This window comes from Rhinolophus hipposideros (assembly GCF_964194185.1).
Source record: "Rhinolophus hipposideros genome assembly, chromosome: X".
Lineage (NCBI taxonomy): Eukaryota > Metazoa > Chordata > Mammalia > Chiroptera > Rhinolophidae > Rhinolophus > Rhinolophus hipposideros.
The window spans coordinates 275,671-289,833 of NC_138046.1; the positions used below are offsets into that span (position 1 = coordinate 275,671).

Genomic DNA, 14,163 nt, shown 5'->3' on the forward strand with positions numbered 1-14,163 from the left:
TCGCGCGAGGGGATATATCAGTAAAAATCCTACTCTGGGTAATGTCTGTGAAGTTTCTTCCTATATTTTCTTCTAGATATTTTATGGTGTTTACACTCTTTTGAGATAAAGATTTTCCAGAAGGAAAATCTAAGTGAAAATTAACAAGCCACTTTTCTCTGTTTCCCAAAGTAAATACTGAATTTCGATTGTAAACTCTACGAGATGGGACCATGTCTGTATTGTTTACTGCTGTACGTCCTCCCCCTGCAACACAGCCTAGCACAGTGCCTGACTTACAGGAATTCAATATCTATTTGATGAATGGATGAATACTAATGAGCACAGCATTCCAAGCACTGAGCACACTTAGATATAAACCCAAGAAGGAAACACAGTGCTTACCCTAAAGACGAACCAATTTGGCCTGAGATCCTCTCAGATCACTCTATCTAAATAGAATCGAGCATGGTAAATCCTTAACAGAAAGTCCCTGAGGAAAGCACAGATAGTCCAACCTAACATTTCACCTGTGAGGATAGTACAGGAAAGAAGCAACAAAATAAATACTCCATGTAAAGTATAAAGAGAGTTATCAGATTCTGTGCATTACATGGATATCATAGGATAAGTACTGTGTTTCCCCGAAAATAAGACCTAGCCAGACAATCAGTTCTAATGTGTCTTTTGGAGCAAAAATTAATATAATACCTGGTATTATATTATATAAGACCCGGTATTATGTTATATTGTATTGTATTGTACTATATTACATTACATAATATTGTACCGGTTCTTATATTATACTACGTAATTACTATGTAATATAAGACCCGGTAGTAAAATAAGACCAGGTCTTACATTAATTTTTGCTCTAAAAGACGCAGTAGAGCTGATCGTCCGGCTAGGTCTTATTTTCGGGGAAACACAGTACGAGGTCTTCCTTATATCCTTGCTTTTTCTTTAATGTACTTCACTGCCCTAAGATGATGCATTAAGGGTCACTCGTGACTAGATTACTTGCAAGATCCATTTGAGAGGCAGTGACACCTGAGAACTACGGAGAATGAGTTCATGGGCAATGCTTTGAGGTGAAAAGGGATTGACAGAGCTTTAATGCAACAGTAAAAACAATACTTCAGGAATCCAGCAATATGATGCTTACTTGGTACAATCTCTCTCACCCCCACAATGCTCTAGACCAAAAAAGCCCCTCGAGCTACAATGATTATATTGCTAGGAACAATAATTAAATAAAAATGAAAAGCCTCTACCTACCAAACGATCCGCAGAAAACATGAAGTCCCCTCTACTGGCTGTCCTAAAAAAAAGAGTAGTATAAGTTTTAATGTAGATTAGAGCTTTAAGGTAAAATATTACTTAATACATATATTAACACTGATATTAACACCTATTACATACTAAAAGCTTAAAAAAGTAACATGTATAGACTATTACTGAGAAAATGTATTTTCACTAGGATATAGGAATTTAAATGTTATGACTTGATAAATATTATTGAAAATATTTGATATCAACACTAGATATAGGAACTGGAAAGATCAGGCAGTCTCCCACCAAGCTCTAAAACCCATATTACCAAGATAAATAACACATCTACTTGGTCTTTCAATCCTTTTTGGAATCCTATTTGGATAATAGCACAAATAAATGCAATACTTTTGCCATTGCTTGCAAGAATGCATAACCTAATTTCTGACCTCCTTCTCTGTTGATTGACAGACAATTTGTTCCTTTTGTCTGTTTTTCAATCAAATATTTTCTTCCCTAGATCTTTCTGTCATTTTCCTGTGCATTTCTTTCTGGTCAATACTTTCATATCCTGAGGTACCCAAGTAATAATAATCCAGATTTGCACAAGCTGTGAACCAGACCAAAAGGGAATGTTAAAAGGCTGACTTTTTTTCTGTACATAAAAAGTCTAGTATTGTTCCTCCTCCTTCTCCCAAAGTTGAATGATTTGACTGAACAGACTGGTTTACAGTTTATGTACTTCAAAATCTCCATCTGCCTATCCATAGCATACCTAAAATACTCCCCCACAGAGCATTGAAATGACATATGCAAGGTTTCTTAGAGTATCCACAGTTCTATCTTATTATGGATATTAATGAAGCCGACAGGAAACCATAACAGCCTAGATATGTCAGAATTTAGCTTTTAAAATTATTAAATTGGCCCTTCTTAAGGGTCATAGCTATGCTGGAATGGAGTCATATCCTGAGGCCTGTAGGCCAGCCTGTAAAGCAGGTTTCAGAAGGTACACTCTGCTTAAGATAACAGAAGAATGCAGCCTGTTAAGCATCAAATATACGGCACTGTTCTCTTTTCTGTTCTTACGATAACATCACTGACTCACAACCCCAACCTGTCTTACTTCTCTTTCTTTTCAAGACCACCTTTCTGCAGTCACGTACACCTGGACAGGACGCCACCAGGAGCTGAACCATTCATATTGCTGGAGCTTGCATAAGAACTGACCAGTCAACACAGCCATGACCCTGGACCCCTTACTCATGATTACTCATGATTTCTGCCCCTAAAAGCCCCACATTGTAAGTCCTTGGGGAGTTCAGACTTGAAGTGATCCAGCTTCCCATTTTCCTTGCATGAAGCTCTGCAAATAAAGCAACCCTAATTTCTCCACTGCAAAACTCAGTGTTCAGTGTCTGCCTCTGCTGTGCACCAGCGGGGAGTAACGTTCTTCCTGTTTGGTTCCATTAATTCTCTAAAATATGGACCATAATTGAGCAATAACAACAATATAGGTCTGAATTCTTTAAATATTCCCTAGACTTGGAAAAATCTGTCCACACACACCTACATACACAGAGAGAGCCCATTTAAAACAGGCTCTATTTTATGTACTGTGGTTTTCAAATAAAACTATACTATTACACTAGCACCCTTCATTTCTATAATTAATCTTTACAACATGCATGTCAAGGAAGAAAAGGTCAGTGAAATACAAAAAAAAAACACAAAAACTGAAGCATACTGCTATTTGCTAGACCTGTACAAAGTTGTCTAGGCAACCAGAACACAGTTTTTCTTTTTTCTTTTTTTTTTTTTAAAGATTTTATTGGGGAAGGGAAACAAGACTTTACTGGGGAACACTGTGTACTTCCAGGACTTTTTTCCAAGTCAAGTTGTTGTCCTTTCAGTCTTAGTTGTGGAGGGCGCAGCTCAGCTCCAGGTCCAGTTGCCATTGCTAGTTGCAGGGGGCGCCGCCCACCATCCCCTGCAGGGAGTCGAACCAGCAACCTTGTGGTTGAGAGGATGCACTCCAACCAACTGAGCCATCCGGCAGCTCAGCGGCAGATCAGCTCAAGTGCCATGTTCAATCTTAGTTGCATGGGGCGGAGCCCACCATCCCTTGCGGGACTCGAGGAGTTGAACTGGCAACCTTGTGGTTGAGAGCCCACTGGCCCATGTGGGAATCGAACCGGCAGCCTTCGGAGTTAGGAGCATGGAGCTCTAACTGCCTGAGCCACCGGGCCGCCCAGAACACAGTTTTTCAATAGGGAAAAAAAGTCTGGATTTATCTTAAAGAAATACCTAGTAACATTATCTTGGGAACACATTTGTAACATTCATTTTTAATTTCTGAACAGTTACACATAAGTTTATTACATAGAAAAGTTATATTAGGTTAAGTGATCAGAGTTGACCAGATCTGTAATTTTGTTTTAGAATCAAACACTTTAACACCTTTCAGTCTCTCCCACAATATCAGCTTCAGCTAACTTTTGCATAAGGAGCACCTGCTCTACTTTCCAAAAAAGATACACACTATGAGAACCTAATATGAAGTCAACTCTTGATAGCTGCTATTTGACAATTAAACCAGTCACTGCTCCAAGTCATCCCACTGCAAACAATAATTACTAACATCTGTCCCGCTGTTTTAGACAGACTTGAGACCTGTACTGTTTACTGTAAGTCAATTTAGAAGTTAAAGTACAGCTAAAATCCAATGCTCCTCCATCTTGCGTGCTTTATATAGTTACAACATGCAGTCCAGCTGGCTGGACCCCCATTCCCTGTAGCAGTCAATTCAGAAAGCGATCCCTTCACTAGATAGACACTAAGTACTTCAATATCTTCTATTATCAGACCGGTCCTTAGTGTGCATGCATGAGGCCACATCAAAACAGACAGGGACATAAGCCCCGAAGAAGACTTATGTAGGGTGCCTGTGGTAAGCGGGACTGTATTTCTGTACATGTAGTTATGGAAGGTGCCGTCACTTCATAATATCCTATCCTGTTTGTGTGAGGGGTGCCGATATTTGAAGATAAAAGCAACAGAGGCTTCTGTTAGGAGATTTGATTGACAGAAACAAAACTAAAACACTGTCTCCAGCCTAAATAACTAAGCATCAATTAGTCGTGAAAGGTTGTAGTGAATCTTTCCATACTATTTCATAGCAGGACAAACATGATCTGGGGTTTTCAGGTTGTCAGGGTTTTCAAGTTGTCAGGGTTTTCAAGTTGTCAGAATGTGAGTTGTATGTACAGTTTAACTTCTTTTATTGTCTCTTGAAAGCTCAAGAAAGCAGCACCTATGGATGCAATCCGAAGCATGCATAAATGCACACTTGAAGGCTTGAAGTGCCTTAAGGTTCACGGCTCTTCACCGGTTATAACAAATATTCACAGACAGTAAAGTATTGTGTTTTAGTCTCCCACAAGCTCCAAGAGATACTACCGTTGTTTCCCCGAAAATAAGATCTACCCCAAAAATAAGCCCCAGTTAAGATCGTCAGCCAGGCGGATGCATTTAGTACATTATGACGATGTTCCAGAAGAAGATGACATGACTGTATTTGAGTAAATGTAGATTGTTGTACATGAAAAAAATAAGATCCCTGCCGGCTTGGTGGCTGATGTGTTTGGAGCACGGTGCTCCTAATGCCAAGGTCACGGGTTTGATTCCCACATGGGCCAGCGAGCTGCGCCCTGTACAGCTAAGATTGTGAACACCGGCTCTCCCTGGAGCTGGGCTGCCATCAGCCTGAGCAGCTGGAGGTACGCGTGGGCTGCCATGCTTCCGTGGGCTACCGTATGCTACCGTGTGCTGCCATGAGCGGCCAGTGGCCAGCGTGAGTGGCCGGCTGCCAGCGTGAGCAGCTGGCAGCCGGCGAGAATTCCTGTGAGCTGCTGTGAGACAACCGACTGCCTTAGCCGGGGTGGAGCGCAAGGCTCATGATACCAGCCTGGGCCAGGGAGCTGTGTCCTACACAACTAGACTGAGAAACAATGGCTTGAACCATAGGGGGGAGGGAGGTGGAAGAAGGGGAAAAAGAAAAAATAAGACATCCTTTGAAAATAAGTGCTAATGCATCTTTTGGAGCAAAAATTAATATAAGACCCGGTCTTATTTTTGGGGAACCACGGTACCAACATCCTCATTTTACAAATGCAAAGTTGATTGTGGTGATGCTTGCACAGCATGAACATACTTAAAAGCCACTGAATCATACACCCGAAACAGTGGATTATTGGTATGGTATGTGAATTATCGCACTAGAGATGTTATTTAAAAAGCGACCATGAAAAATGCACATATAAATAACATTTCCCAGATAATTTCTGAAGCCTATCTACAGGGGCAGTAGGTTCCAAGACTCAAGGTCAGTAACTCCTGCTCCATAGAAATAAGAATCATCATCCAATTTTCTTTGTTTTACAGATAAGTTTCATTTCAGCTTCCCAACTACCAAACCTACACCTCCTACATTTTAAGATCACTATTTAACTAGATCACATGAGTGCAGTGGTTTTCAATATGGATTCATTAAAAACAGTTACATAGTATAGTTTCATCAGTACAATTTTTAAGAGCTTCAGAAAGAACCCTCAGTAATTGAGTATCTATTATTTGCAAGGCATGGCTGCAATTCAAAAATGTAAAAGACACAATGTTTGTCCTCAAGGAGCTTAAAATCTGATAGGTGAGATAAGATTGATACATAAATACCAATATACGAAATAAAAGGTGAATATTGCATTAAAAAGGCTAGGGAAGATCAGCATAGGGAGAATGATTAGGGAAACCTTTTTGGCAGTGGTAGACATTTAATGCTGGGCTTGACCTTGAAGAATATGTAGGACTTCAACATGCAGAGTAGAGACAATTGCAGATGAGAGTGGAAGCAGGGATGTTTCAAATTAGTTCCAGGGATCCAAAAAGAGGAGCCTCAAGGTCAAGGTAAGGCTTCTGGACTTTATTCGGTATATCCCAAGAAGTCACAGAAAGATGCTGAGTAGGGCAGTTATCGAATGAAAGTGGTGTATTTATCAGCTTGATTGTTCAGTAATGTGTGGATGTGAGTGGGGTAGAGAAAAAAATCAGGAGAAAAAGTGAGTAATATGATTTAAGGAGTGGCATCCTGACTCAGTTTAAAAGGTGAAAGCACCCATTGAAAAGGGAGTTTTTGACATGCAGCAGCTACTCCTTTAAAGTGCTGCCAATATGCAAGCCAACTATATACATCGGTTAAGAAACCCCATGTACAACATGAGTTTTGAGACGTCAAAATAGCATTGAACATGAAATTTTAGCTACCTTAGCTTTTGGGGTTAGAAGGGGCGACAAAAGCTCCTTTAGACTCCTTTTGCTGCATTCAATATGCAGGAAACAGTTGACATTCTGTAAGTTTACAATAAAACAATCCTGATAAGAGTTGGATGATAAGCTTGCATGTGACCAAGTAAACATAAACTCCAACACCGAAAGACCTTACAGAAACTGAGAAATCTGCAATAAGGAATACTAAAGGGCCAGATGGCCAGTTGAGCCAAACAGAATTTTCTTGAAGTTGGTTTATTTCTATTTGTGAGCTTCAGGTGATTGGGGGTAGAGTAACCTTGGGTGGTAACCATTTGTGGGTTACGGCTTTACCGCGTGGACCGGCACCGGAAAGGTAACGTAGGCGCGTTTCCGTGGCTGGGATGGCAGGATTCCTCCAGACGACACAGAGAAGAAGCAGGAGGGTACCTGGAAGGCTTCCTCCCCACCACAAAGCATGGACGAGGAAAGAGGGTGGCAGGGCTGGGTCATGTGACTCGGTTCTTTAAAGAAAAGCTTTGGCCAAATTTCCAAGGACCAGTTTGTCAAAGCCAGGAAAATTACCCATTAGCCCCATTATTTCTCATGCCCGTCACCCCCCTTCTCCCCCGCCATCCTATACCTCCCTCCCTTCCCCCTTCTGCTCTCTACTCACTTGTCCCGGATGATGGTCTGCAGCTCCCGGATCTGATCATTCATCGGCAACAGCTTAAGCTGCGCCCCGATCTGCCCCGACAGTTCGCAACCCCCTAGGAGGGAGTCACCGGGAGGTGCGTCACAGTTGCCCCTACCACCGTTGCTGTCTGAGTTGAGGCTGGTGTCGCCGCAGGCCTTAGAGGCCCCCTCCGCCGGGGCGCGGTCTCCTCCCGCATGATCCGGGATCACGTCGCCACGTCGCGGCGGCTCGAGGCTTGAGACAGAGTTTACTTTTTGGTTGTGACAGGGCATGGAGTCCGGACACCGTAACTCCGTGGCCATACACTGGACCCCTGGCTGTTCCCGCTGGTACAGACCCCTAAGGATAGAGGAGAGAACTGGCCGATGCTCACGTGCTCTGTCAGTTGTGCCCGCCCCCTCGGAACCTGAACGCTTGGCGGCCGTGTCACCCCCAGCCTCCAAGGATTCCCTTTGGCCCCGCCTACCAGGCGCACAGACTGCCTAGACACCTTATTGGCTTCTCCCACTGCCACTCTGCAGCGCATTGCGTGTTAACCCTTTGAGTCAGCGCAGCTGCGTGGGTTCTCGCGCCTAGTCTGGCAGATCCGTTGAGGCTAGGAATGCTTCCGGGATACCCTAGGGATTCTGCACGCGGAACCTAGTTTGAGTGTTAGAGCCAGGAAAAGCTATGGGTGCAGGGTGATAAAATGATTACACCCACAAGGTCCCTGTGTTCAGACTTGGTGTCTTGGCAGACACATTATACTTCAGTAACTGCACCTTCACTTAGCTCGTCTCTGTAATCGAAAGAGCAAATAAAACATGCCTAGCAGGCTGCCCAGGAGCCTACCCTCTAGACTAAACTGTTCTACAATCTGCAGCTTCCTAACCTCATATACTTGCCTACCTGTCACTTTATGGTTCTCTAACAAGATACCACAGACTGGGTGGCTTAAAATCACACATTTATTTTTCACAGTTCTTCAGGCTGAAAGTCCAAAATCAGGGTGCTAGCATGGTTGTGTACCGGTGAGGGACACCGTACTGGTTTGTAGATGGCTGCCTTCTTGCAGTGCCCTCACATGACAGGGAGACATAGATCATCTCTCTCATGTCTCTTCATAGACAAGCATTAATCCCATTTATAAGGACTGCACCCACATGACCTAACTACCTCTCTAAGCTCCCACCTCCAAATATCAACACATTTGTGATTAGAACTTCAACATATGAGTTTTGGGGAGGCACAAACTCAATCCATAGCAATACTGAAAGCTGATTTGCGATCAATTTGTGAGGCGAATAAAACATCTTAAGATTTTACTTTTTATGCTTCATTTTCCCATCCCAGAAAGTGCCCTCACACTCCCTCCCCCCATTGAGATCTGTTCATTCATTCATTCAACAAGTATTTATTGAGAACCCACTTTGTGCCACACACTCTTTTTTAGGTGTTGGGTGGTAAAACAGAAAAATATCCCTGTTCTCATGAAAGTTACACTCTATTGACAAGGAGACAGATAATATATGAAATAAATAAGTGAAATGTGTATTATACTAGATAGTGGCAATCAGGGAAGGGAAATACGGAGTGATGACAAGTAAAGCACAGCATTTAAAACGGGTGGTCAGCAAAGCCCTCGTGGAGAAGATATCATAAAAAACAATGATCTGAAAGAAGAAAGGAAGCAATCTGGGAAGGTAGCTGAAGGAAGAGTGTTCCTAGAAGAAATTAGACATCAATAATAGAAAGATAAATAATACACTATAAAATAGGCAAAAGAGAGACACTTCCAGTTCTGAAGAAAAGGGAGTAAATTTCCTTTTGGTCTTCCTCCAACTAAATACAAGCCAAAAACCATGTATACTAGATATAAAGCAAACATAAGAAGACTCTAAAATGTAGGAGAAAGACAGAATGGCTAAAGACACCAAGACCCAAGGAATGACATGGTGGTGAGTGCTCTGAGTTTTGTTTTTATCTCATATATCCTGGACTAGGTACTAGAAAGGTCAACAAGCAAAAACAATGCCAACAGGCATGGACCAAAAAACAAACAAACAAAAAAACAACCCAATAAAAGCATACTCTGTCTTGCCAAAGAACCAGGAACAGGGCAGCCTACCAAGACAGAAAACTTCAGACAATCATCTCTCTACGCCAGTCAAAAATCATAGGAAAAAACTGGGGCTCTACTCCCATCAGCAAAGGCTGGGTGTGGAGCCAAGACTTCCACTCTTAGCTTACCATCCGCAAGCAAATGGACATGGAGAAAAAAGTATGTGGAGATGGAGAAAATTAATGACATCCTAAAGTAAATGGTTAAAGAAAGCTGTCCAACAAAATTTGCCAAATTTCTCCAAATGTTGCCTACAGTAGTTAGCTGAATTCCTCATAGGGTGACATCTCAACAGTTGCCTGGAGTGTCAGTACTTAGACTATGTGCTCCTCAAGGGCAAAGACCATCTTTTTTACATGATCTCTCCAGTGGTTATCATAATGCATGACACATATGCATTTGCAAGGTGGGTTGTAAATGATGGATCAATGCCCAGAATGTAGATGCTTCATCATGTGAACTTAGTGTGATGCCATTCTTCCCAAGGTGTCTTGACATGAACAGAATCATTCTACGTGTCTTTTCCTGACATACCTACCGTGTTTCCCCAAAAATAAGACCTAGCCAGACAATCAGCTCCAATGTGTCTTTTGGAGCAAAAATTAATATAAGACCCAGTAATATACTATAATGGGTATTATATTATATTATATTTATATTTTATGTTATGTTACGTTAGGTTACATTATATTATACCTGGTCTTATATTAAAATAAGACTTGGTCTTATATGAATTTTTGCTCCAAAAGATGCATTAGAACTGATTGTCCGGCTAGGTCTTATTTTCAAGGAAACACAGTAGTATTAATTTTTGACCTAAACCATCTGCAAATTCTCCTGAGCCACAAGGTAAGGAAATCAGTAAGTCTTACCTGATTCCTGCAACTGATTAATTGGAGAGTCTGTTATTTTTACCAACCAATAAGATATAGAAACTTTCTGATACAAGGGTACACCCTTGCTCATTAAGAGATTTTGTCATTTGAAAGAGGAAGAATGTCTTGAATACTAGGGTTTATCTTCATATTTATTTGGAGTAAGTTAATCTATAAATTTAGGGCTACAATAAAGAACTATTGATGAAACCCACTTATCATCAACTGTTACTGATACCAAATACAAAAATATCTTCCTCATCTAAGAAATATTCTGCACATAATTTTTGATTCTGCATATTTCTTGTTTTTGCATTTGGCCTGATACAGTACTGAAGTCACACCTCTGCATCTTCTTCTATTTCACCCTGGGGAAACAAATCCACATCTTGTGTCTATACAATGAACCCTTGCGCTCCAATTACTTCAGCTTCTCCAAGATCCATATGGGCTGCTTATCAGTCACTAATTATGTGGAGCTCCATTCAGAGGCTATTGAAATGCACTGTTTAGTAGAGGAATCAATTAGAAGGCAGAAAAGGCTCTCAAAAACTCTTAAGGCCTCAACCTCTTGTGCCACATCCAGGATTTTATTGTGAGCTATCAGGTCCTAATTCTTTTTTGCAAATCTTTATTTCTGTCCCTCTAGCCGTAAATTCACTTAACCTCAATAGATTATTCTCAAACAGATGGCCAGACAGAATACACCAAAATTCGTATCTATACTAGTCCCCAAGTGTTAAGCAAAACCTTAAAAAAACGAATATTCTTTCTAATGTACAGCTTCCTCTCAAAAACAAATCACTCCTCTGCAATGCAGAAAATACCATTCCATGGAATTATCACTTTTATGCTCAGTATTTCCTGGCCCCTACCTCTTATACCACAACCTCTATGTAGACTTCAGGCAATTACCCAGCCAAAGTCAGTATCACAATAACCGCTCATACTCCTGATTAAAGAGAGAAGCTATTCATGGTTTGGACCATTCAAAATCACTACTTCAACATACCTGTCTCAAGGACCTTGCTTCTCAATTTTAATGTGCATATCAATAATCTGGGGAATTCTTATTGAAACGTAGTCTCCGAATCATTGGTCCCAGTGAGGCCTGAGATCCCAGGTGATGCCAATTCTGGTGGTCCCTGGACCACATTTTAAGTAGCGAGATTTTAAGGGAAATAAAACAAGGCAATGTCATAGAGAGTTGCAGGAACAGGGGGTAGCTTCTTTAGCTAAGGTGTATCAGAAAAGCTTCTTTAAGCAGGTGATATCTGAGTCATTAAAAAGTCTCCAGTTAAGATGTTCCAGGTGGAGGGGAAAGCAAGTGCAAAGGCACTTAGGTAGGAATAAGTTCCGGTGTTTTCTAGAAACAGGAAAGACCACTGTGGCCTTCCTGAAGTACTCAAGTGTTTCTTCCACATTTTGGGTATAATTAAATGAAAAGAGCACTGTATTTGGAGCCATAAAACCTAGGTTTGGTCTTCATCCCATTAGCTCTGTGAGCTTTGTCAAGTCACAACCTGTCTCAGCCTGTTTTCTCATAAATATGGGAATATTAGTAAATAATGCTGTCGTGCGGGGGACCCTGCTCGCTGCGCCATTTGTCATGCAAGGTGTCTTGCGGGGTCTCTGGTCCTGCTCCCCACATAAGAACGCAGGATATAGTGAGGCCAAAAATGAACACCCATGGAGCCATAGGTAGGGGAGTCATACCACTATATTCTCTCTGGCGGCTGTGTTGGAGACACAGAAAACAGGAGCCACACGATCCGCAATCCACACTCCGCTGCTTGCAGGCTCAGCCACCATCGTCTTGCTGGCCCCCATTCGCTGCTAGTGTAGCCACAGCAGTTATGTTAGTGGCCAATGGCTCACTGGTTACAGCTGACGGCCATCCAATCATAGTTGATGGCCATTTACTACCCGAGCCAGCACCTTTCTGTGTGAGGCCGAGACCTAGAAACTGCTTTCTGGGGCTCTGTCACCACACTCCACCCCTACAGGGTTTTGCCTCACAATCTATGCGACAAGCGTCTTCCGTGAGGGGCCTTGTGCGAAGACCTTGGAGGTGAATGCAATATCCTGGACACAGCCAGGCTCTCTGGGCACAGCCAGGGTTTCTCAGGTCACCACCAGTACTTCTGGGCACAGCCAGACTTCCTAAGCTTCTTAGGGTACCACCTGTCTCCCCGGGCACAGCCAGGGTTTCTCAGGGCACCACCAGTACTTCTGGGCATGGACAGACTTCCTGGGCTTCTTAGGGTACCACCAGTCTCCCTGGACACAGCCAGGGTTTCTCAGGGCACTGCCACTCTCTCTGGGCACAGCCAGGGCTCTCAGGGCACTGTCACTTCCTGGACTCAGCCAGGGCTCTCAGGGCACTGTCACTCACTCTGGGCACAGCCAGACTTCCTGAGCTCAGCCAGGGTTCTCAGGGCACTGCCACTCACTCTGGGCCTCTCAGGGTACGGTGCTGGAACAACAGCGACTCACAGTCAAGGTGCTTACATATTCTCCATGGCGGCTGGTCAAGACTCAAAAGCAAACATCCACCAGTTCCACTACATGGTGGTATGTTCCGAAGCAAACAGTCAAGAGGTCCATTAAATTAGGAATGGAAGGCAATTCCCCATAGTCCATAGTCATTCGCCAGGGCTGTCCTGGGGGTGAGGGAGGACCTTGACCTCACCTGCATCTCCCGTGGAGGACTCAGAAAGCTTTCCTTCTAGGACTATAAGTCCTGCATCAGGGCTGCCTCAGCAAGAACTTCCCAGCCCACAGGGCCACAACGACCTACACTTTCTCCGGCCTATGCTGTTTGTAGGAACCAGCCCTACACAGGGGTCCAGCTCTCCAGCAGCTGCTCCTCCTGGTCTTCCTGAGACTGAGTGTTCATACACACAAACTGCTCCATCGCCCTTTGGAGAGCTTTGGCCAGCATCGTACCCTGCTAACTGCGCCATTTTTCATGCAGGGGACCCTGCTCGCTGCGCCATTTGTCATGCAAGGTATCCGGTGGGTCTTTGGTCCTGCTCCCCACATAAGAATGCAGGACATGGTGAGGCCAAAAAGGAACACCCACGGAGCCATAGATAGGGGAGTCACACCACTATAGTCTCGCTGGCAGCTGGGTTGGAGAAACAGGAAGCAGGAGCCACAGGATCCACAACCCTCACTGCGCTGCTTGCTAGCTTAGCCACCATCTTCTTGTTAGCCCACATTTGCTGCTAGCGTAGCCATAGCAGTTATATTAGTGGCCAATGGCTCACTGGTTACAGCTGATGGCCAACTAGTCATAGCTGATGGCCATCCAATCACAGCTGATGGCCATTTACTACCTGAGCCAGCGCCTTTCCACGTGAGGGCAAGAGCCTGGAAACTGCACTCCTGGCTCTGTCCCCATAAATACCTAACGTCAAAGGTTGATGTATTAAATAAGGTATGAGAAAGCATTTTGTAACTTAAAAATACTACATATAGGTACAGTTATTGCTTAAATAAAGTGCTGTCATGTGATCTGTATCTGCAACAGCTATTTATAGTGGCTTTTATTGTGTACTCTAATTTGTTTCAGACACTTATCTGCAGGCCAAGTTGCTGAAGTTTTCCACCAGTGCACAATTCTCACTTGCTTCATGTTCTATTTCTGGGTGCACTGGAAATTTTCTTTGGCTTATTTGGCTCATGTTTGCAACTTGTAGCTTATATCATAGAGTAACTACTTGGGTATTCCAATGTTATTCACATTTCTTAATCAGAGGAGTTAGCTTACAATGAGTGCTACTTCAGTAAAAATATGTTGACTCCACTAAAAGACCTCACAATTGTTCCAAACCAATAATGCCTGTAGGTGATTCTAATGAAACTTCTCCAGAATCCTGAGAAATCATCAGTAGGGTTGGGTGTCTCAGAATTCTGAGGTCTTGCCTGATTTA

At 43.0% G+C, this 14,163-nt stretch overlaps 1 protein-coding gene across 1 annotated transcript in view; it reads right to left on the reverse strand.

The window, feature by feature from the left end:
- The window catches only part of UPRT (uracil phosphoribosyltransferase homolog), a 33,540-nt gene that overhangs the window by 16,763 nt on the left and 2,614 nt on the right, over positions 1-14,163 (reverse strand). The window contains exons 2-3 of the mRNA XM_081041937.1: positions 7,229-7,588; positions 1,258-1,300 (exon numbers count right to left, since the gene is read on the reverse strand). Of these exons, the coding sequence (XP_080898063.1) occupies positions 1,258-1,300; positions 7,229-7,551 (366 nt within the window). The 5' untranslated portion in view covers positions 7,552-7,588. The remainder of the gene's footprint in view (positions 1-1,257; positions 1,301-7,228; positions 7,589-14,163) is intronic.